The sequence below is a fragment of the Labrus mixtus genome, chromosome 10 (genome assembly GCF_963584025.1).
Source record: "Labrus mixtus chromosome 10, fLabMix1.1, whole genome shotgun sequence".
NCBI classification, from domain to species: domain Eukaryota; kingdom Metazoa; phylum Chordata; class Actinopteri; order Labriformes; family Labridae; genus Labrus; species Labrus mixtus.
In genome coordinates this window covers 8,201,543-8,222,846 of record NC_083621.1, presented here as the reverse complement: position 1 = coordinate 8,222,846, position 21,304 = coordinate 8,201,543, and the positions used below count along the sequence as shown (strand labels likewise).

Sequence of the window (21,304 nt, the reverse complement as noted above, 5' to 3'; positions counted from 1 at the left end):
TATTGCCAACTCCACAATTTTCTAAACAAGCCAAAGCTACTTGAACTACTTTGTTATCCATCCGTATTATAGCCAGTCACTCATCACTTAAGGGTTATATTTACTCTGACTCAACAGCTGGTTGGACCGTCTACGAGCTGACCAATAGGATCAAGCGCTGTTATCGCCAGAGGAAAAAAAAAATCCTCACAGTCGCCATGATACAGCAGCGGAAACGAGCGAGAAGTAGCTAGAAAACAAAAGAGAACACGCAGTCGTCCTCGCGATCTGGTATGCTCTTGCAGGTAAAAAAAAAAAAAATGGAAACCTTCCTCGGAAATCTGAACCATTTCGGTCATTTCGTGGCTTTCTAACGCGTACGTTCAAAAGCGTCGCTAATTTCCCGACGACTCCAAAAAGGAAGTCGGCCAGCTTCGAATAATTGGGATATGTTAGCTGTAAGCTAGCAAGCTAACTCAAGCTAAACTAAAAAAAAAAAAAGCCCACAGTTGCTCGCAATCGCAGCGTTTCGTAGCTCTGTAAGCTCCTTTGCTCACTGTTTATCTCGCATGTCAGGTGTTCACGCCACTGGGAGCTAGCTAGCTGTAGCTAAGTAATGCGCTGTTTCGAGGCCCAGTGTCAATGCGCAAGTCAGTGCTTTGCTATTATGTAAACAACAATTACATAGCTCCTTTTAATATCACTTTGTGTCTCCAGTACGAACCAATTTGACAAGGTTATAGTTAGCCAGTTGTTAAGTGTCCCTAACTTAGCATACCCCTTTTCCATATTGACTGTTAGCATGTGAGCTAGCGTTAGCTATTTAGCGTTTGTTATGTATAGTTTTCAGCCACCTATTTAGGTTAAGCTAGGCTAATTAGCTAGCGCCTGTGTGAAGAAAATAAGCAATATTAGTTATCGGTAGCGATTTCTGCTCTTTTGTAGACTTATATTTCAACGCTGACTTATAAAGGATATACAGGTTTTTGTAAAAAACCTTGTATTCAAAGATTAAGAAGTAGAAATGTTGCAGCACGTTGCAGATTTCAGCGTTGACTATTATGTAACTCATTAAATCACAGCTTTTACATGAAGCCCTTTAAATGTTAATTGCGTTGCGTTATGACCTGTCTGTTTCAACGTACTACCTTGAAAATACTCTGATTTAAAAACGTGTTTTTTTAATGGTTGGGTTGAATGTCGTCCACGAACACGTGTACATGCGGTAGCTTCTGAAGGCTTTCCATGTAAATATCATTATCTGTTAATGTCAAGCAGGTGCATCACCTTTCAACTAGTTCACTGTGTTGTAGTGTCAGGTCAATCATTAATTAAGCATGCATTTGATGGAGTATTATGATATATTTCACCCTGGTTATGATTTATATCTAATTATGCATTTTGTTTTGTCTCTGTAGTGTTATAGGAATGCCCAAGGAAAAATATGACCCGCCGGATCCCAGGCGGATGTACACAATTATGTCAACCGAGGAGGCAGCCAACGGGAAGAAGTCATACTGGGCTGAGCTGGAAATCAGCGGTGAGTTTTTACATAGAGATCCAAGTTTCTGGATAACACAGCTCTTTCAAAATTGTACTTTTCAGTTGCATGTTTTGATGCTGACATGGTGCTTAATCATTTCAAAGGCCTTCCTCTGTCCCTATGACATGACCATTTTTTTGTATTTCTATCTTGCAGTCTACATGACAGGCACAGATAGTAGCTGGATCTGAATAAAAGAAGACATTGGCTATAAATTTAGCGCTTCACATTGTTGTCTGGTATTAGGCTGCGGTCCAGGATTGGTTTTTACCATCACTTGATCTGCCAAATATTGTCTTATTAATTTACTTAGCCCAGGAAAATGTCATTTAATACAGGTAAATGTCCATCCCAGTAGGCCTAGAGACCATGTTGAAATTTCTCCCTGTTTGGTTAGACCACCGTTCAAAATCCCAACAATAAAATGCAATTTATTATCTAAAAAAAATCCAACTTGTTGTCTTCTACCTTTGTTTATTGACTAATGGATTAATTGGTAATCCCTTTAGCTGAAGGTCACACACTTGAATTTGCAGTCTTTAAGAGAGGTCCATAAAAATCAGAGCACCTCAGATTTAAAGTGGTAGTCACAATCCTCTTGGCTCATGCATGATTGTCTATTTGTCAAATACTTTTTTCTGAAATTAATATAGTCCTAGAGTTATGTTAATTTATTATTTTCAACATCGTAAAATCGTTTAACTCTTATAGACCTATCACACCAATTAGTATACTGAAGCTATTCCTCTGTTTTCAAGGCATTTAAAGTTTGATACTTGGACTTAATTCTCGTGTGTCTGTCTGTCCTTCCACTGCTTCTGCAGGCCGAGTAAAGAGTCTCAGCACAGCCCTGTGGTCTCTCACCCACCTCACTGCCCTGCACCTCAGTGACAACTCTTTGTCACGTATCCCGCCAGACATTGCCAAACTACACAACCTGGTATACCTGGATCTCTCATCCAATAAGATCAGGAGCCTGCCGTCAGAGCTCGGTAACATGGTGTCTCTCAGGTGAGGGCTTTAAGAATCCTTTTGTGAGTGGAATGGAAAGAAGTAGCTGTCATGGAATTTAGGTTTGGCAATCACAGATGTACATAGGTGCCACTTATTACATTATACACTGTTAGTTTTTCTTGATCTCATTGATCGTCTTCTGCCATTTGATATGATTTTATAATCTACAAGCCTATCTAATTTAAATATGTCAGTTAAATGTAAGAAGTTGCCATTAGCATTATGTCAAGAGTTGACAAGTACCGGTACGTGTTGTGTTTGAAAACAAATACAAATACACACAGGCTGGTTCTTGATGATCAAATCCCCCTGTATCCTCCACAGGGAACTGCTTTTAAATAACAACCAGTTGCGGGTTCTGCCATTTGAATTGGGGAAACTGTTTCAGTTACAAACACTGGGGTTGAAAGGTGAGTGCCTTATCAATGATTTCTGTAGCCATTCTAGCCCTGAAATCCCATTGTTCTCTTAGCAGGGATTCAGCGTGGCTTGCTTTTCCATTAACAGGAAACCCACTTGCACAAGAAATTATGAGCCTCTACCAGGAACCTGATGGCACGCGGAGACTGCTCAACTACTTGTTAGACAATCTGGCAGGGGCTATCAAGCGCAGTGAGTCCACCTCCACCCCTCTCCAATATTTTAAGACTTGAATCTCATATTGCCCCTTTTCCCCCCTGAGTGATAGGTTCATCTGTTAACACTTAAGATGGGGACATGCATAGCTTATTTGCCCCTAACATTGTTGAAGTCATTGTGTGGCATCTGTGTTCATGTCCTCTTCCATACTGAACCACTTTCTTCCCTTTGCTCAGTACCAACAGAGCAGCCCCCAGCTCGGTCATGGATCTCAATTCAGGAACCAGATCGAGCGCGGGATTCAGGTGAGGACAAGATACACAAAGCATGAACAGACTCATCTATATAATGAGCTATACGTGGCACATCGCATAAATATAGTCAGATTATGTATCCACAAGCATTTACTGTCAGACAATTTTTTCTCTCGACTTCTCTTTTTAATGAACATGCTGAACAGTCAAAAGATCGCATACATCAATGTATAAGAGATAATTACAGAAATAAATATATATATGTACATGCTTGTATGATTATATTTATATCAGTTTATCAAAATCAAGATGCTAGAAAGAAGATAGGATATACGCACAATATTTCAGTATTCTAAATTGGTTGCACATTGAACCTGATTCATACTAACAGAACCCACACTGTAGCCTTCATAAGGGACCTCCACCATTGGGAGCATTTCAACTGGTTGCTGGTGTGTTTGTGCAACCTGTCAGTTATACAACCAGAACCAGGTCTGCACAATAAATCTCTTTTATTGTTATTGCAGTATGGACATTTCCAAGAAACACATTGCAAAAGTCATTTTTGTTTGTAAGAAAACAATATTTTAGTTTTAACAAGCCATGATCTCACTCTGAATGTGTACATTAACCCTGTGTGTCACAGCCAGGCACTAATTCAATTTTGATACAATCACATGAAGCTCATGCTAGCTCTAAGCTTCCCTCAGATTTATTGGTGCCTAAAAGTGATACTTCACTTAATGAAAACTGAGATCATCATATTGGAGCTGAAGCTATGAAATGATAAGCAACAGTTAGTTTGACTGAAAACACTGCACCTTAAAATATAAACACACCAAAAAGAATTTGTGTTTGAGCTGAACTTTACTCATTTATGGACTTTTGTAAAGGCAAAAATATTTAAAAAAAAGATTTCAATGGTTGACTAGATTTGCTACAATATGGAGTAATATAAACCTAATGCTGTTCGCAATACTGAAAACAAATCAATGTTTTCTAAGTATAGACCATGAAAAGACTCCACTACAGAGCTAGATTTAAGTTTTGTCACCTAATCTTTTCGACTAGTCATTGACTACACCTTTACATACCAGAGAATCAAGTCATCATCCAGCTTCCTCATTCCTATTTCTAAAACATGTTCCTCTGTCTGTTTCTCCCTGCAGCACTGTTCTCTGTGATGTGCTACAATGTGCTGTGTGATAAATACGCCACACGACAGTTATATGGCTACTGCCCCTCCTGGGCTCTGAACTGGGAGTACAGGAAGAAATCCATCATGCAGGAGATCCTGGGCTGCAGTGCAGACATTATCAGTTTGCAGGTGAGAAATGGACGTCAAAGCATGTGTTGAAGTTTTTGCAAAAATAGCTTATCCATTTTTTAAAATCTCAATGCAATCATGGAGAGTCAGAGATGGGGTTAAAGGATAAAGGTAGCAGGACGTTTTATTTCATACATGACCCAGTCTGAGCAGCCCTGCACATGCAGATCAATAACCCTTCAAAAAATGCTCCCTTTGTGAAGCACTGTGGTCTGTGTTGAGACTGTTAACACCAACCACTGATGTTTTGGTTTTGTCATTGCACTGGAATAGGTCAGAATGTTTTCAGTCTTATAAAAGACAGTAATTAATATACAGTTTACATATTTTGTAACACTTTGTGATGCTTGTAGGTGTTTGGTGCTCTCATCTTGGTCTGTGTTGTTTGAGTTCTTCAACACAAAGAATTTAAAAAAAGTAATCTAATGAAGTTCTCCGGATAGCCTTGCCGTTTTGCCACACAGCCCATATACAGAGGTTATAGTCCTCGTCACAGCGGCCGTGGGTTCAAATCTAGCTTGGCCCTATGCTGGATGTTTCTCCTACCAACATTTCCTGTCTCTCTTCAGCTGCCCTATCCGATAACAAAAATGTCCCCTTTAAAGAAGAGAACTCATCAAATGTGTCCGTATCTCGACAGACAGGAATCATATTTTGCTCTTTAGTTTATTTTTTAGTTTGTCAGGGACTATGGACAACTTACATAAATCTCAATGAAAAAGAGGAGATGCATTACACCAGATTTAGCTGATTACCTTGATTCCATCTACAGTCCCTGGACAGGTTAGAAATCTTGAAAAGCACACAAATTCTTCTTTGAAGAATATAGGAAGAATTATTCACCTAATAAATCACCTTTTTGGATTACAAGACTGTCAGCCTATCCTGATTTCTATCCTGATGCATGTTTTGTGTTGATAACAGGAAGTTGAAACAGAACAGTACTACAACTTCTTCCTGCCTGAGCTTAAGGAGCAGGGATACGAAGGGTTCTTCAGTCCAAAGTCACGAGCCAGGACTATGTCAGAGTCGGACCGCAAGCACGTGGACGGGTGTGCAATTTTCTACAAATCGGAAAAGTATGTATCCAGAATTTAGTTGTTTATTGCCCTGTGGTGTCTGTACCTTGTTGACTTGCATTTAATGGTGTTACATTTTAAAATGTTATTTTTCCAAATCACAGGTATCACATGCTTGTAGCTCTTGGAACAAAAGAAACAGTACCAACTAAAATAAGACATAATGCATGTCAAATAGACCTGTGAATTTGCATCATTTATTTAAGCAGATTGAGCTTTCTAGAAAATTTAAATCAGTTAAATATTATAGGAAAATGGTCCTACACAAGATAATCTATATATCCTCCAATTTCCTGTCTGTGATTTGTGTTTATCATATCATTTGTATGTATTCAGCAACTTTTAGATCATTTCTTTCCATTAAGTTGTTGCATTAGAAGCCTTTCAGTCCGGTCTTATCTTACTAGAAAAAGTTTCTGTATGTTTGTAGCGTTTGAGGTGGATTGTATATTGTTTTTCTTGATGGGTCAATCAGCTGGATGGAACTACTGCTGACCTACCAAACCAACTCCATTACTTTGCAGATTTGATGGTCTATGAGGTTTTTTCTTTTTTATAGCGTGCAGATGGTGATACCAGTGCATCTAGTTAACATATGGATAAAGGGGGGCCAGATGCTGTAACATCAAAGGTGTTGATCAACATTGATTCACATCGGGATCGCAATAATTAATTTCCAAGATTCTGAATCGATTCAAAACGTCCACAAATTGACTTTTAAAAACGTATTTTCTAAAGACACAAGTCCATTTTCACTGTTAGGACTCACACTGGCCATCCGTACCGTGCCCAAGCACGCTTCAACGGACTCGGCCGCACGTCTCTCTATTTTTCTTTTTCCTAGACTCTGCCTTTTTGTAAACATAAACAACATAACATAAAGCATGCATGTGTTGTATAACGACGTTAAGTACAAGATGTAATTGTGCTTAAGCACGGATAGTCCTGACCGTGCCGGCCAGCGTGGGAATGGCGCAGCGGGGGGCCAATCATGCTTGAGTGGCAGATGGCCAGTGTGACCGCGCCCTTAGCCAGTTACGGCATGGTATACCCGCTGCTGGCATTTTCCTTCGTGCACCCTCTCCACCTTCCTTGTTACTCTGATTCAGCAGGGGGCGCGTTAGCTCTCAGGGTTGGCAATGTTATGGCTGTGTCCGACATGAAGCAGTAAGACATTCAGCCCATTATGTTTTCATTGAAGACACGCATTGGAGAGCATTTTGGATTCTGTAGTCTCCTGGGCAAGACGAAGCTTGACCCAACATATTCAATATGCAGTTTCTGCAAAATGAAAGTGAAGCACTTCAGGATGACTCAAATCCAAGCTCACTTTATATGCCACCAGCAGGAGTTACAATAACCGTAACAATTGACAACAACATCTGAATGATGCACACAGCATCACTTTATTGATCTGCCAGCCAATTCTGAACAGACAATAAGAATAACGAACTCCATCGTCTGTTTCATTTCAACAGACCTGCTCTCCTACCGCTGTGTCAAAACTTCAGATTTAATTCTGAAGTTTCTGCTAAATACTCACACTCACTCAAGCCCACAGCTTTTTATTAATATTAAAGTATTTTGAATGTTGAGGTTGGGTTGGTAACTCTATCCAGATACACTTTTTAAGATTTGGTTGAAATTGTCTTTAGGTCCTCCTGACAGACATTAATAACTCATGTGCTCTGAAAAAGGAACAAAGAAAATCTGTCATATGTAGCAGTTGTAAGCCTGTAAAAACTTTGACCAATGTCTGCACGAGGTACCAATTTGATGAACCAATCACATCTCCTTGTGTCCCTGCTCGTTCTCTACCCCTAACGGGCATTAGCCCGCACTCGAAGCGCGTCACCAACTACAGAGTTTATACTGTGAGTTTGTCACTAGCCGTAGTGAGTAGTAATACATGTCAAAATAAAACCCGACTATTTTATGATAAACACGAGCTACCGCCGCCTGCTGGCATAGATAGTTATTTTTCTCTCACGCATGCGCAGAACGTATGTGGTGGTTTGCCGTGGGCTGTAGTCTTTGCGGGGTGTTCTAGTTGCAACTTTTTGGCCAAGACAAAAGGCGACGTGAGGCGACGCCACTGGCGGCCTTCGTCACCACTAGTTCTTTGCCGTCATCGCGATGTGTCTGGGCCTTTAGTGCTCATTGATAGTTGGCCAAGTTATGCCAGAAAATCCCACTGCTTCTTCAAGATTCACACCCTCAACATTATTTTCACGCTTGACTACAAACTGAGAAACTGTTGATTGTCACTGACATCTATATAGTTTATGGTTTAGGTAATGAGTGTTGATGTTTACAGAAATCTTAACGTTAGACTTTGTTTAGACAACAGTTAATTTCACATTAAAGGTTAAAGACCTGAGTGTTTGATGCTAAAGAGTGGAGGGCTGATTATTGTAAGGACCTCATGATATTATATGTATTACCATACTGCATGATTTACTGAACATTTAAAGTAGAGCTGAGAAAACGGCTTGTGTAAAAAAAAAAAAAAAAAAGACTTTAATTCAAAATGTCTGTTACAATTAACTAAAACAGTGTTTTCACAACACCATCATTTAAAACTTGAATATGAAACATGTCAAATTAAGCTAAATCAGTACCTGTTTAATACCTCAGGAAACAAACGCATAAGCCTTTGGCCCACAAAATAGTGAACTCTCTAGTTTTTCATTACCAGCCTACACACAATACTGCTTCAAAAACAGTCACTGAACACATACACATTCATTTGACACATTGTTTTCAGTAACACAAGACATCATGAGGAGGATTTCCCCTAAAGTTCTGTTGAAGACCCGTTATGTTTCATCTGCACACACCATGGCCTCTCTGTATCTTTCGAGGTTTCTCATCATGTTGCCATGTTTAGGACATTTCTATGTCAGTCATAGTGTAGAGAACTCAGCAATCACTACACAGGTTGAGACTGAATCAAAACATAGTGATAGGGTGACATTGTTGCCTCTCTCCTGAGTCAGTGTGTAACAGACATTTAAGTAACTTGTGCATCTTAATGAGAAGCCAAAATAACTTTACAAATATATTTTATTTCCAACCTATGATTTCTGTGACTAGCTGAAGGATTGACAGTAGGGCTGGGAATCTTTGGGTGTCTCACGATTCGATTCCGATTCTTGGGGTCACGATTAGTTCAGAATAAATTTTCGATTCAAAACGATTCTGGATTTTTTTTAATTAGTACATACTTCAGGATGTACTCCAGTCATCTGTGAGCTAATAAAGGTGGTGTGGTATTGCATGAGTGTAAGATTATACATTTTCATTATTTTAAAAGGTTTTATACTGATTGCAATAATATAAACACGCAAAGGCAAATGTTAAGAACAAAGGTAACAATGCTCTATTGAAGCCGCGTAGTTCTACGGCAAGACAGAAGGTGTTTGAAAAAAAATGATTTTTTGAAATTATGAATCGATTTAAAATCGCGGAGGACAAGAATCTCGATTTTTACATGAATGGATTTTTTTGTCCCACCTCTAATTGACAGGCTGGTTCATTAGTTCTTGAGAGCCCGACTGTTGTGAAACAATCTTAAAATAACGTCTTATTTTTTCCCTTTGCGTCTTTATTTACGCTGGCTTCACTTGGCCTGCTGCTAAAACTTCAAGTTTGAAACTGTAAAAAATCTGAAAACATGGAGTCAGACAGAAGGAGGCTCAGCAGCCTCTGTAGCTGTTCACTTCTCTGCTAGAGGTCAGCAGCCTGAGGAGACATCAGCTGCTAATGTAGAGATGTTACAGTGTCGATAAGAGAGGCTTAGGTTTTGCTCAATGAATGGGAAAATATATATAGCCTCAAATATAAAGGATTCAATTGTGACTGCTAATTGCGTTTATCATTGGTAATGTCACACTCTTCAGACTCTTGATGATGTACAGTAAATCCACTAAGTAACAGTATATATACACAGTGTATATATTTGTATATAAGTAATACATTTGAATCACTTCAAGCAACTAATATGCAAAGTAACTCTACAGGAAAATGGGCTCTAGGTAAAAATCTGTACTTGTGTTTTCCTTATTGTAGAAGGTTATCAGTTAAAGTAGTTTTTGTCTAAAACTTTAATTATGAGAAACATTTTTCAGTGTTTTAAATACATCAGCATGAAAAGTGATGAGGCTTAAGCTTCATCCAAAGAGCAGCAGGGAATCAAGCTATTCCTGCAGTGCACAGGCAGAGGAACCGTCATTGGTTTAGGTGGATACTATTACTCGTAAAAAAAAAAACATGAAATGGTAAGAGTCTGTCTATAAGTCTATTCACATCTTTTTGTCATTCTACTGTGGAGCCATGTCATTGCTGTTATTTGGTGTTTAGAGACATGTCTGTCCTATTTAAGGTAGAAGGGGGAAGCAATCTTTATTTCCCTGTGTTAGCATTGAAATCATGTTTGCACAATGTTCTGTTTCTTCTGATTTTAAGTTGTTAGGTTTGACCTTATTGACCAAGTTTAGTTTGTATGTTTTGATTTGCCATGTTGCATTTTCTGATGTGATTACTGTTGTTGAGCTCTGTCTGTGTCCTTCTGTTTATCTCCAGGTTCAGCGCAGTGCAGAAGCACACAGTGGAGTTCAACCAGCTGGCCATGGCTAACTCCGAGGGCTCCGAGGCTATGCTGAACAGGGTTATGACAAAAGACAACATCGGGGTGGCCACACTGCTTGAGGTCCGCAAAGAGATGATGGAGGCCTCCTGTGAGTAGAAAACACATACTGATCTTTAACATTCTTCATATTAGGGTGTCTGGCTTTTCTTGTTCAGCTGTGTTTTTCTCTAAGATCTTTTTATCCTGCTAATCCTGAATTGATTTATGCCTGAATCTAACTGTGAAGCCGGATTAACAGGACGGGATAGTTATTGGTGTGACTGATCTTATAGCAGGGTACTCATGTCCATTTTAATAACTCCTTTTTTCACTTCTTCCTGATAACCGTTACCCTCCTTCCAGCTGGAAAGTCCCTCCATGGCATGGAGAAACAGCTGCTCCTGGTAGCCAATGCCCATATGCACTGGGACCCTGAGTACTCTGACGTCAAGCTGGTGCAGACGATGATGTTCCTGTCAGAGGTGAAGAACATCGTGGACAAGGCAACACGCAGCCTCAAGTTGTCATCGGTCTCGGGTGAGACCAACGCCATTCCACTGGTGCTGTGCGCTGACCTCAACTCTTTGCCTGACTCTGGTAAGTGGGAAGAGCTGATGGACCACAAAGAGTCAGTCTCTAAAGAAGTGGGCCTGCACTGAAGATGCTAAAACCTTATAATTGTAGTGCCATACAATATGTGAGTAGAGAACAGGAGGAGCAACACGTTTCATCATAACCTGGACAAATCAACTTTGCTTGGTCACTTTAATGTCATCACTCATTTTTAACAATGTTTAAAGATATGTTTAGTGTCCATGACGAGTCCAGTTATAGTAAGTTCTGATTAGATGAAAGCTCGCAGTCCTGTGCTCTCTGCAGGGCCTAAAGTACTCCGGCACCGTGCCAGAGCTCCGACGTTAGTGGAAAAACAAAAATAGAACAAAAATAAATACATGTGGGAATTTGTTGCGACTGCGCTTGAAGTTCGGCTCACTTGAGTTCACCTATGTCAGTAATGCAGCTCTTGTTCTCAACCCAACACACGTTACTAGCCAATCAGAAACAGTAGGGCGGGTTTTGGCAACACTCGAGCTGGGGGATCTAGCGATGTAGCACGTTATGCGAGGCGCGCCGTCTAGGTATATTTTCTGCCCATATGATCGGCATTTAAGACCATTTAACTAGTAGGTTATCGATCTCCGTCTTACGTATGTCACAGGTCTTTATGCTCTGCAGGGGACCAGAGAGATGTCCACTGCACTGTTAGGTCTTTGAATGCAAAACACAAAACTACAAACGATGTATTTTCCCGTTTTCAGAAATTAATCAAATTCTAGAGTATGTTTAAATGTTTGTTATCTAACTAGTATGTAAACAAACCAAAATATTGTCACACTAAATTATAAATCAGCTATACATAGACTAGTTGTATAAAAAAAATTGTTTCTGCAGAGCTGGAATAGTGCAAAAACACTACAACTCTCCAGTCCACATGTTTATAAAAGTATTCAAATAAATGCATTCTTTACTGTGTGAACATGTATAATGAACACTTTGTTTATAAGAAGAAAAAAAGGTTGGATCGTAACTATAAAGTTTTGCAGAAAAGGCACACATTGGTGCATAAAAACTGATCACAATGCAGGAAAATAAAAGTTCAGCGCTCAAAAGGGGCCTCACCTGTTGTATTAAACAGCAAATCATTTACTCCTGCTTTCACTATTTTGATCAGTGCTCCGCTTGAGTGTTTTGCAGTGATATTGGAAAGAGGGTGATCTCTTTGAGATGGGTGATTGTAGGACTGTTTTGTGTCACAGCTTCGGATAGTACTAACCAACAATATAGAAAATATCTGCAGTACAATTAGCAGTATGTATGCTAACAGAAGGAACAGTCTGGGCCTCTTGACTTTTTCCTGATTCTCATGAGGACACCTGTCATCTCTCCGCTCTGTCCAGGTGTTGTGGAGTACCTCAGTTCAGGTGGAGTGGACTGCACCCACAAGGACTTCAAGGAGCTTCGATACAGTGACAGTCTGACCAAATTCAACTGCAATGGCAAGAGCAGCACGTCCAATGGCAGGATTACCCACGGCTTCAAGCTAAAGACCGCCTACGAGAATGGCCTGATGCCTTACACCAACTACACCTTTGACTTTAAGGTGATTGGACTGACAGTAGAAGTTTATGACGTTGTTGGTTAAAAATGTGCTTCTAGAACACGTTCTAAGTAAATGAAGCAATACCTATCTTAAACATTACTGTTCAGTTGACCCCCCTCTTCTTCTCTCCCCAGGGTGTCATCGACTACATTTTCTACTCGAAGCCTCACCTGAACGTGCTGGGTATCTTGGGCCCCCTGGACCCCCACTGGCTTGTAGAGAACAATGTCAGCGGCTGCCCACATCCCCACATCCCCTCCGACCACTTCTCCCTCTTCGCCCAGCTGGAGCTGCTCCTGCCCAATTTGCCCCCCCAGGTCAATGGGCTCCATCTGCCTGCACGCAGGTAGTGAGTCCCTGCCGCACCACCAGGGGGAGCTGCCACCACAGCCACCCCTTTTTTTCAGCCGCCCTCCTCCCTCCCACTACCAGCTCTTCCTTCCACCACAGAGGAGGAGGAAGACAAAAAAACACAACCTGTAAAATATATTCGTACAGTGAGGTCTGGCCGACAGGGATTTCGTAAAATGTTATAGATATTCTATATTTTTTTCTTTTTTCTTTCTCTGTTTTTCTTTTTGTTCTTTTTTAACTGCTCAATTCAGTCCTGTTTGTGTATCATATTTTGTGTTTTGGACTCCCTTTTTCCTCCTGAATTCCACCCACCTACCCACTTTGCTTCTGTCTTTCAAACTAGAGGGGATGGTAGCTCATTCAGATTTGTCACATGGGGCGCTGTTTGGTTTTTAAGAGCAACAAGGAAACCTAAAAGTGTCTGAGAGGATGATATTGACCAGAAAAGCTGATAGTCTGCCTGTCTGTCTGTCCTGTATAAATCTGAAACCAGCAAAGACAGCAGACTTGTCAGTCTAAGACCTCCATCATTGGCTTTTGCATGTTTTCTCCGGTACTCTCTCAGTGGTTATATGATACAAACATTTGTTGTTGTTGGGTTAGAGCAGCTTTAGCTGGTAGTTAAACATCCCCGGAGGTGGATGTAGCGCAGCTCGCACGAGGTGAGATATCCTGCTGTCATTCAGTGGTGCTGAGGCCTTTTGTGTGGTCACGGCCTCCCATGGTGCTACAAGATAGTCTTCACCTCTGACCCTGATCCCTGCTGCATCAGCTACCAAACCCACAGATGCCTCAAAAACCAGACGTCCAAGGACTACACTTGTCTGGATTTTAGATAGGCGGTGTTCAGTGTAAAATTTGTGTAGGAAGGATATGTGAGAAACTGAGAGCAGCTACCATCCTGTTTGCAGACTGTTTTCACCCCAGCTTGTATAGATGTTAGGCTAGTCTTGTGCTTAGGAGCTCACCGTTTTTTGGTCGAGGGGACAGGGGATTTGGGCTGATGGGCAAGGCGTTGAGGGGTTTTCACAAATCTTTTCTTTGTCTTGATTGCTTTTATAGGCAGAGAGAGCGAGTCATTGCTGATACACAGGAGTAAAAAACCAGCATTCCTCTCACTGTCTGGAGTTGCCATCTGACTCCACACATGCAAGCTTACACACAGACACACACACACACACACACGCATATATAACACAGGTAATTTTGCAGGCAGATCTGTAGCACTGTCTCTTGAGGCCAGTAGTGACTTTCCCCAGCCATAAAATCCATACACGAAAAGCAGTGGTTTTTTTCACAAGTGTTTGTACAGAATAGAAATCTAGACTCAGTCTTTACATGATTGTATATGAACCACAAAAGACCTGTTTTCTGGCGTTTTTTGTACTAAGAGTAAATTATGATCAGATTTGAAAAAAAAAGCAGATTGTATTGTAAACTATGGCTAAATTTTTATCCAGTTAATGTTAAGATGAATTGATATTACCAGCTTGTACAAAAGACGTAAGAAGAGGTTGTTCAAGGCGTTCGCTGTCACTACTTTGCACTCCCTTGAGGTTAACTGTAATTAATGTATCAGTATTGTTTTGTTCTCCCCCCCCCACCCCACCCCACACTTCTCTCTGCTGTTGGTTTTGATTTGCCGGCACATTGCTGCAATTGTAAATAGACACTTGAGTAAACTTCTGCCTGTTGCTTCCCATTAACAAAGCCATTGATCCACACTGCTGCCATCAGTCCCGACAATAAGAACCCTCCAGTGATTCCACATCTGTTCATGTATAGATCTCACACTCACTCCCATTAGTGACGCGTGACCGATACAAAATCCCACCTGTATAACTAAACATTGTGCCTCACTGTAGCAGTTGTCGTTGTCTTGCACTATTTTACATTTGACGAACGCCTGAACAACCTTTTCTGCTTTTATTTTTAAATACTGTTGAGACATTTGTGAAGATTTTATGTCCTTTTATTGGTTTTTGTTAATGTTGATTTCCTTTTTTATGAGCTGTGACAATGTTATGACGATGTGTATATCCTTCCTATTCATCAAGCTCTCTAGTAATCAGGTATGCTATCTTCACCCATCCTCTCTCTTCCCCTCAAAGAACACGGAGTAGGATGTCTAATCTTTATTCAATCCACTCTTCCTGTATTGTTTTGATCCCTCTTTGTACCTTAGCACAGCTCCATGCCCAGACCCCCCCCCAAAATTCGCAGCCCCCTTGGCTCATTCCCTGGCCCTGAATTTTAAATCACCTTAAGCCTGTCTGTCACCCATGTACCCCCCCACCCCTGAACCGCCCAACCTCAGACTTTGTTGACCCGCTTTCTTACTCAAACTGTGTCCTTTAAATCCTTTTGCTCAACCACTTTGTATAGTTCTTAACCCCTCGTCATTGCAGCTATAGTGCCATCTGTGGACCCCCTACCTCTGTATGGGAAAGGTGGAGGGCCCACTTAGCTCTGCTTTGAGATGAAGGGGGGGGGGGGGGCAGTTAGCTCAGCTATTTCTCTCTCTGGAAAGCCGGACAAACACATCCCAAACAAACAAGCAAAGTCTATCAGTGGTTAACCGATTGTTTCCACAGCAATGCTTTTACACAGCTACGACGGATGATGAGCACTTATTAAATTCAGATGCAGCTCCCCTCACTCCTTGTTTCATCTTGTTAGCAAACAAAGATCTCATTACTCTAATGTATATGTTGAAAATGAAATTTTAAAAGCAAGAGGGAGGCAAGAAAATAGGAAGTGTAAGTTTAGACCTCAGATCAACGTCTCTTGTCCCGTTTCTTTCCCCCTTCATGTTTTTTAACCTTTTTTTTTTTCTTTGTTTTCCAATGGAAACCAATGTGTCCAGTTTGATTTTTTTTTTCTGAATGGCATTAGTAATGTAGTAGATTTAAAGGCTAGCTTTTTTTGTAAAGTGTGAATAAAAGATGTATCTCATGTTTCCTTTCTAAAAAGATATTGAATTGTGTTGTTGATGTGTAAATCATGAATTCTATGACGGTGTTCTGTTTGCTGCTTTGTTTAGACTTCTACGCCGATATATTTCTTTCCCCATATACTCCCCGTCACGAAACCAAATCCTCTGTAGAAACCATGAGACATTGTCTTGATGAGTTGAATGTTCCTGATGATGTCTCGTAGAATGAAGGATTGAGCGCTTATTGGAGGAAGAACAACCTGTATCATTGGTATCAGTAAAAACTTTCAGCACAGGGATATTCAGTTTTTGTTTTCTTTTTTGTTTTTTTGACTTCTCAGCTTTATGTTGGATGTTGGCACTAGCTGGAGAGTGCTGGTGCCTGTAGGTTAGGGCAGCAGAGCTGTCTTACTCATGGCTGCAGTTCAGTTCTAGAGAAAACTGTTCTGACTGGTGTAAAAACGTGTTTGTAAGACTAAGCTAACCACCTGCCGCTGTTTACTTTACTGGTCCTGTGACGATTTTGAGTACTACTAGTCCATCTTTCTATTTTTGTGCATCACAGTGGAAGTAAAATCGATTACACTAGCTAGCTACTGTTGATAGTCACTGATTCGACTCGATTCAGTCGCCCCTCCCCTTCTCATCCCTCTCCCTTGTTAAACTTCAGACTATGGCTTCAGACTGAGAATCTGGCGAATCACACGGCCGAGTTATGTCACCTTGTGAGCCTCGGCGAGTGATCACATTGTTAGCTTTGTACTTTCCCACTGTTGCATTGTGTTTCATAGTTGGCTTGTTAGGCGTAGAACGATTTCCCAGGCTGCATCTCTTTTGTAATGGTGCACACCAAAGCTGCTTGTAGTTGGGTTCTCTGTTGTAGAGCGACTTCTTTTCAACCACCACCCCAATCATAGTCTTCATGAAATGTTAGGGCTGCTAAGGAAAGCACGGTACTTTTGTCCTTTTCCTTGAATCTCACAAACACCTTATATCCATATTCCTGTTGGTTTCATTTTTGAATGCATCCTTTTTCCCCAAAAAAACTTGGCAATAATACCCAGAAACATTCAGACACATTCAGAATGGGGTTTTTTTTAAAAATATTTTACCTGGAGATAAAACAATGTAGCTATTACATCTTAAGATCTGTGGTTGTATTCTTTGTTTTGTTCTTGAACTCAACATCTTCAACCTCCTAGACCCCAAAAACCCCTTTATAGAACCATCCTCTCTTTTATCACCCATCTTGTATATTTCTCATCCACCCCTGCCGATCTAGTGTTAGTTGTTCAATGATCAGGATTGTCTTTCTGTAGTCAGCTGAGTACATATATTGATCTGTGTCACTGTGTTTATGCACTGGACCAATTATTGTTTACCATTCATGAAATACCAGCAAAAAAAAAAAAAAAAGAGAAGAATAACGACAAAACACTTGCACAATGTTGTAGAATGTCCATTAACCAAGGTGAGAAATCAAGGCAGCTGTTTTCAAATCAACACATACTGTTTTAAAAAGAAACTGAATGGTAAACAATGCTTTCTGTTCTACCCCTTAGCCGTCCTCTTGATTCTCTTTGGACTAGTTTTGTTTCTTTTGATTTTACTTCTTCCGTTTGACTACAGGTTCTGCTTGTTTCCTTTACACCTACCTATGTATTTTCCTACTTCTGGTTGAAAAATAAATTCTATATTATCTGTTTCAAGCTGTGTCACCTTTTATTCTTTGCAATGGATATTGAAAATAAATTCTATATCTGTTGTCCTTGTATTGTCTCCTTTGCTTCCTCGTCAAATTCTTTCCTCTCTCTTTATTTTACACATTGTGATGTCTTATGTTTTTGTTTTCTCCCCTCCCTTGGCCCAGTGACCTTAATAACCTTTCAAAATGGACCGAACAAGAAGACTACCATGTTGCAAACCCTCCTAAATTTGACACTTCTCCCACTGTAACAGCGGTGTTAAGTGATTTGAGAGATTCATGTGTTCAACAGCTGGTGGAGGCTGGATTACGATGTCCAATAAAGTGCAAGCTTGCAGCCTAATCAAATCAAACAGCAGTTCAATGAGCTGATGTGAATGTTTGTGTGTGTTTGGTAGCAATTAAAACCTTGGTACACTAGTGAGTGACAGACTGATGTGTTGAAGAAGCCATCTTGGTTAAAATCTCTTATCAGCAAGTACACTCCCCCACTGAAGTGTCCTTAAACAAGACACCAAAGTGTAATCCGCACCCTTTAGCCAAGTCTTACCTTTGCTTTTCCTCCAGGATGACAAGTGAAAAGTGAACATCCCATCAGGGATCAGTAAAGCCTAACGTTAACATTTAATACCTAAAATAGCCTGAGGATTACCTTTGTGTGTTCTTATTTGTAGACACACGGTGGAGCCAGAGGATCATCTCTGAACAGGCTCTGAAAACTAATCCGACCATGTCGTGTATTAAAGGAGTTACGATGCCAGGTCTGAATGGGTCTCTGATGGCTCATAACATCAGCTGGAGTGAATTTAAAGGGAGCAGGAACGGTGTGAGACGGGAAGTTTAACTGCAGACTTTAGTGGAAAGCACTGCAGGAGCTAAATAATTATCCTCTGAGATTATTTTTCAAACAGCAGTAAAGTGGAAAGGATATAAAATGCTGTAACTTGTACGTTAGTGTTTTTTATGGCTAACAATTAGAGTATAGATATTATACTTATTATTATCACACGTTTTCTAGATTTACTTTGTTCTCTACATCCAGTGTAGTTGCTACAGTATAACTCATATATTAATGTATAATAAGGTTGTCAGATAGTCTAGTGGTTGTATCCCGCACCCCGTGTAAAGGCTATAGTCCTCAAAGCCTGCGGCCGGGGTAAAACTTCGACCCTCTGTACGTCATTCCCCACTCTGCCACCTTGGTTTTACCTACTCTATGCACTGTCCTCTCTGCAATAAAGGCCTATAAAAAAAAATCTTCCAAACGATGTGTAATTAATGTCAATCAATCAATCATTATTTGTATAGCGCCAATTCATTACGAATGTTATCTTGAGACGATTTACAAAAGAGCAGACAAAATACCTTACTGAAGGTGTAAACTATTTAATTTTTTACAGTAAATAGGGCAGCAACTTCTTACATAATGGTCATTTGACAACAAGACATCAACATTGTACTAATCTATTTTTTAGGCTTTTGTATTTTTTAAAAAGGTGATTTTTGAACTTGAGAGGGATGATCAATAACAAAAAAGATCAGATCAAAATCAAGGTCAAGGTAAACTTTATTAACCCCCGAGGGGCAATTTGCTTTACATCATGCAGCCTTCGATAATATCAGAAAGTTTGCCTTGTCTGACTCAAGTGACAGACTTTCCAACAACACTAGAATCAAGCAGCCTTTAATCAATGTGGTATTTGTTGAGGTCTCTTTGTCGTGTTGGTGAATGTTACAAACTAAGTAGCCAAATGTTCTGCAGGATTTACTGGTTGCAGAACAAATTGCTGCAACAGTGCTCATGAAGTTAGCACCGACTTATTAACAGACTTTCGGGGGACGTGAGCCTCAATCTCTCCTCCGGAAAGGCGACACATGTGATAAAGTGGAAACCTGAGAGACTTGTGCTCAAGTGCAAAAAAAAACAAAAAAAAACAACAACCTTTTACAGATGTCCAGAGAGGAGACAGGAACAAACAATGATAATATAATAAGAAGTGCTGCAGAAAAACAAGATCATTAACACACACCTCAATACAGAGCCATTACTCCATTGCAGAAGTTGCATCTGAGAGGAACAAGGCTTACTTTTATTACCCTGAAGTGGACCGTGACAGCAAATATGAGTGTGCGTTCATAAGTAACCCAGGACAGGCAGCTTTAATTCCCTTAATCGGTTTAAAATGAGAGTTAGGAAGTTGGAAGAGAATATTAAAGAGTGTCCAAGAGCTCATTTTCAATCTTAAGGTCTTGAACTATTTCTGGGTTAAAAATGTTCTTTTTTCATTTGTGTTTGTGTGAGGGTGGATATCAGAGACAACAGAGGACTTTGTTGATCACTTAGGAAGAAAAGTCTTGTGGGAGAAAGAAGACAGATTCCTCTCTACTTCAGCCCAATGTTTGCAGACTATCTGTCTTGTGTTGACGTGGCAGCCCTGATTGCAAAGCCTGTAAAGTCCTTTGCAGATGTAGACTCTCTATCTCTCCTCTCTTGTTCCTGCTTGTTTTCTTCCTTCTCTATATCCACCTTTATTCCTCCTCCCCCACGCAATCATCCTCTTTTTTTTTTTTATCCTTTTCCTCTGGAAGTCTCACTAAAGTGTGTGTGTTTGTAAGTGTGTGTGTGTGTGTGTGTGTGTGTGTGTGTGTGTGTGTGTGTGTGTGTGTGTGCGCGCGCATGACTACTAGGCCAGTTGCCTGTGTGATGTGCAGCCAACTCCTCCAAACACGCTCTCGGAATACTTCTTTTGGGTTTCATGGTTGTGGATTCAAGTTGTTAAGTGCCAGAAAAGAGCACATGAAATATAGCTGTGTGTGTCTGACTGGAGCGGCTGGAGCAGACTCAGCCAACACAGCAGGCCAGCAGGCTGGGGCTGCTACTCGAACCTGAACTTTTCCTGAGAACTTTCTGGAAACTTGACCTCAGATAATCCTGAGCATAACAGAAAACCAAAACAGAGACTGAAAACAGTGAAAAGAATGCGCTGCGAATTCACCAAAGGGCTTTCAATGCAAAGGGAAAAACACCTGAGCATTTGCTGGTCTCTTAAACAGCACATGCTTGTGTCAGTGCTTGTGTGTGTTTTATTACTCTTGTTAAACCAAGGGGTGTGTTTTTGTCCTATTAGAGAGGTAGGGGGAGACCCGACAGTTATGTGTACTGGCCAGCAGCAGCGGCTTTGGAAGGAGGGTTTGTACTGTAAAACACTCTCAGTTTAACTTTAAAACAATGCATTTCCCTTTTGCCTGATTATGTGGCTTCCCTGAATTATCACAAGTGTGTTTGAGTTCAAACAATCTGATTGAGTATCACTGAGCTCTAGAAAACAAGTTCTTCCGTTGCTTTTTTTCTACACTGGGATGTTTTTCCTCCATAGCTGGAGCTTTTTAGTCTGGCACTCTCATCTTTTCCGCCTACTCTGCTTTTATATGTCGGCAAACTAACTGTACAATACATAAACTGAAGATTTACACCATCAACTCTACTCTTTCAGTTCTGGGCGATGAAGTTCAGCTTGTGTTAAGCAGTGCTGAAACTTAGTTTTCCCTCAAGCCTTTGAGTAGCAGTTAGCGAACACCCTGTAGTTCTCGACAGCTCCACTAAACTCAACCTAGCCTCTCCAAGGGAATTAACTTGACTCTACCTCACCTTGTGTTGGAAGACATTATAATACGATTACATGCATGGAAAAAAAAAGTCAGTCTTCTCCTTTTCTGAGCTTGTTTGTTTTTGTAGGCAAAGTT

The 21,304-nt window shown here is 40.5% G+C and overlaps 1 protein-coding gene across 2 annotated transcripts; it reads left to right on the top strand.

The window, feature by feature from the left end:
* The first annotated feature begins 158 nt into the window (after positions 1-158).
* cnot6a (CCR4-NOT transcription complex, subunit 6a) lies at positions 159-17,564 on the top strand. 2 transcript variants are annotated; one of them, XM_061047893.1, is made up of 12 exons: positions 159-284; positions 1,398-1,519; positions 2,347-2,533; positions 2,861-2,946; positions 3,044-3,148; positions 3,352-3,420; positions 4,539-4,696; positions 5,621-5,775; positions 10,360-10,514; positions 10,769-11,002; positions 12,364-12,566; positions 12,701-17,564. In XM_061047893.1, the coding sequence occupies exons 2-12, from the start codon at positions 1,408-1,410 to the stop codon at positions 12,914-12,916; spliced, it is 1,680 nt and encodes a 559-aa protein (XP_060903876.1). In that variant the 5' UTR covers positions 159-284; positions 1,398-1,407; the 3' UTR covers positions 12,917-17,564. The 2 variants fall into 2 exon arrangements, with proteins under 2 accessions (XP_060903876.1, XP_060903877.1); XM_061047894.1 differs by having other exon boundaries at positions 214-270.
* The last annotated feature ends 3,740 nt before the right edge of the window (positions 17,565-21,304 follow it).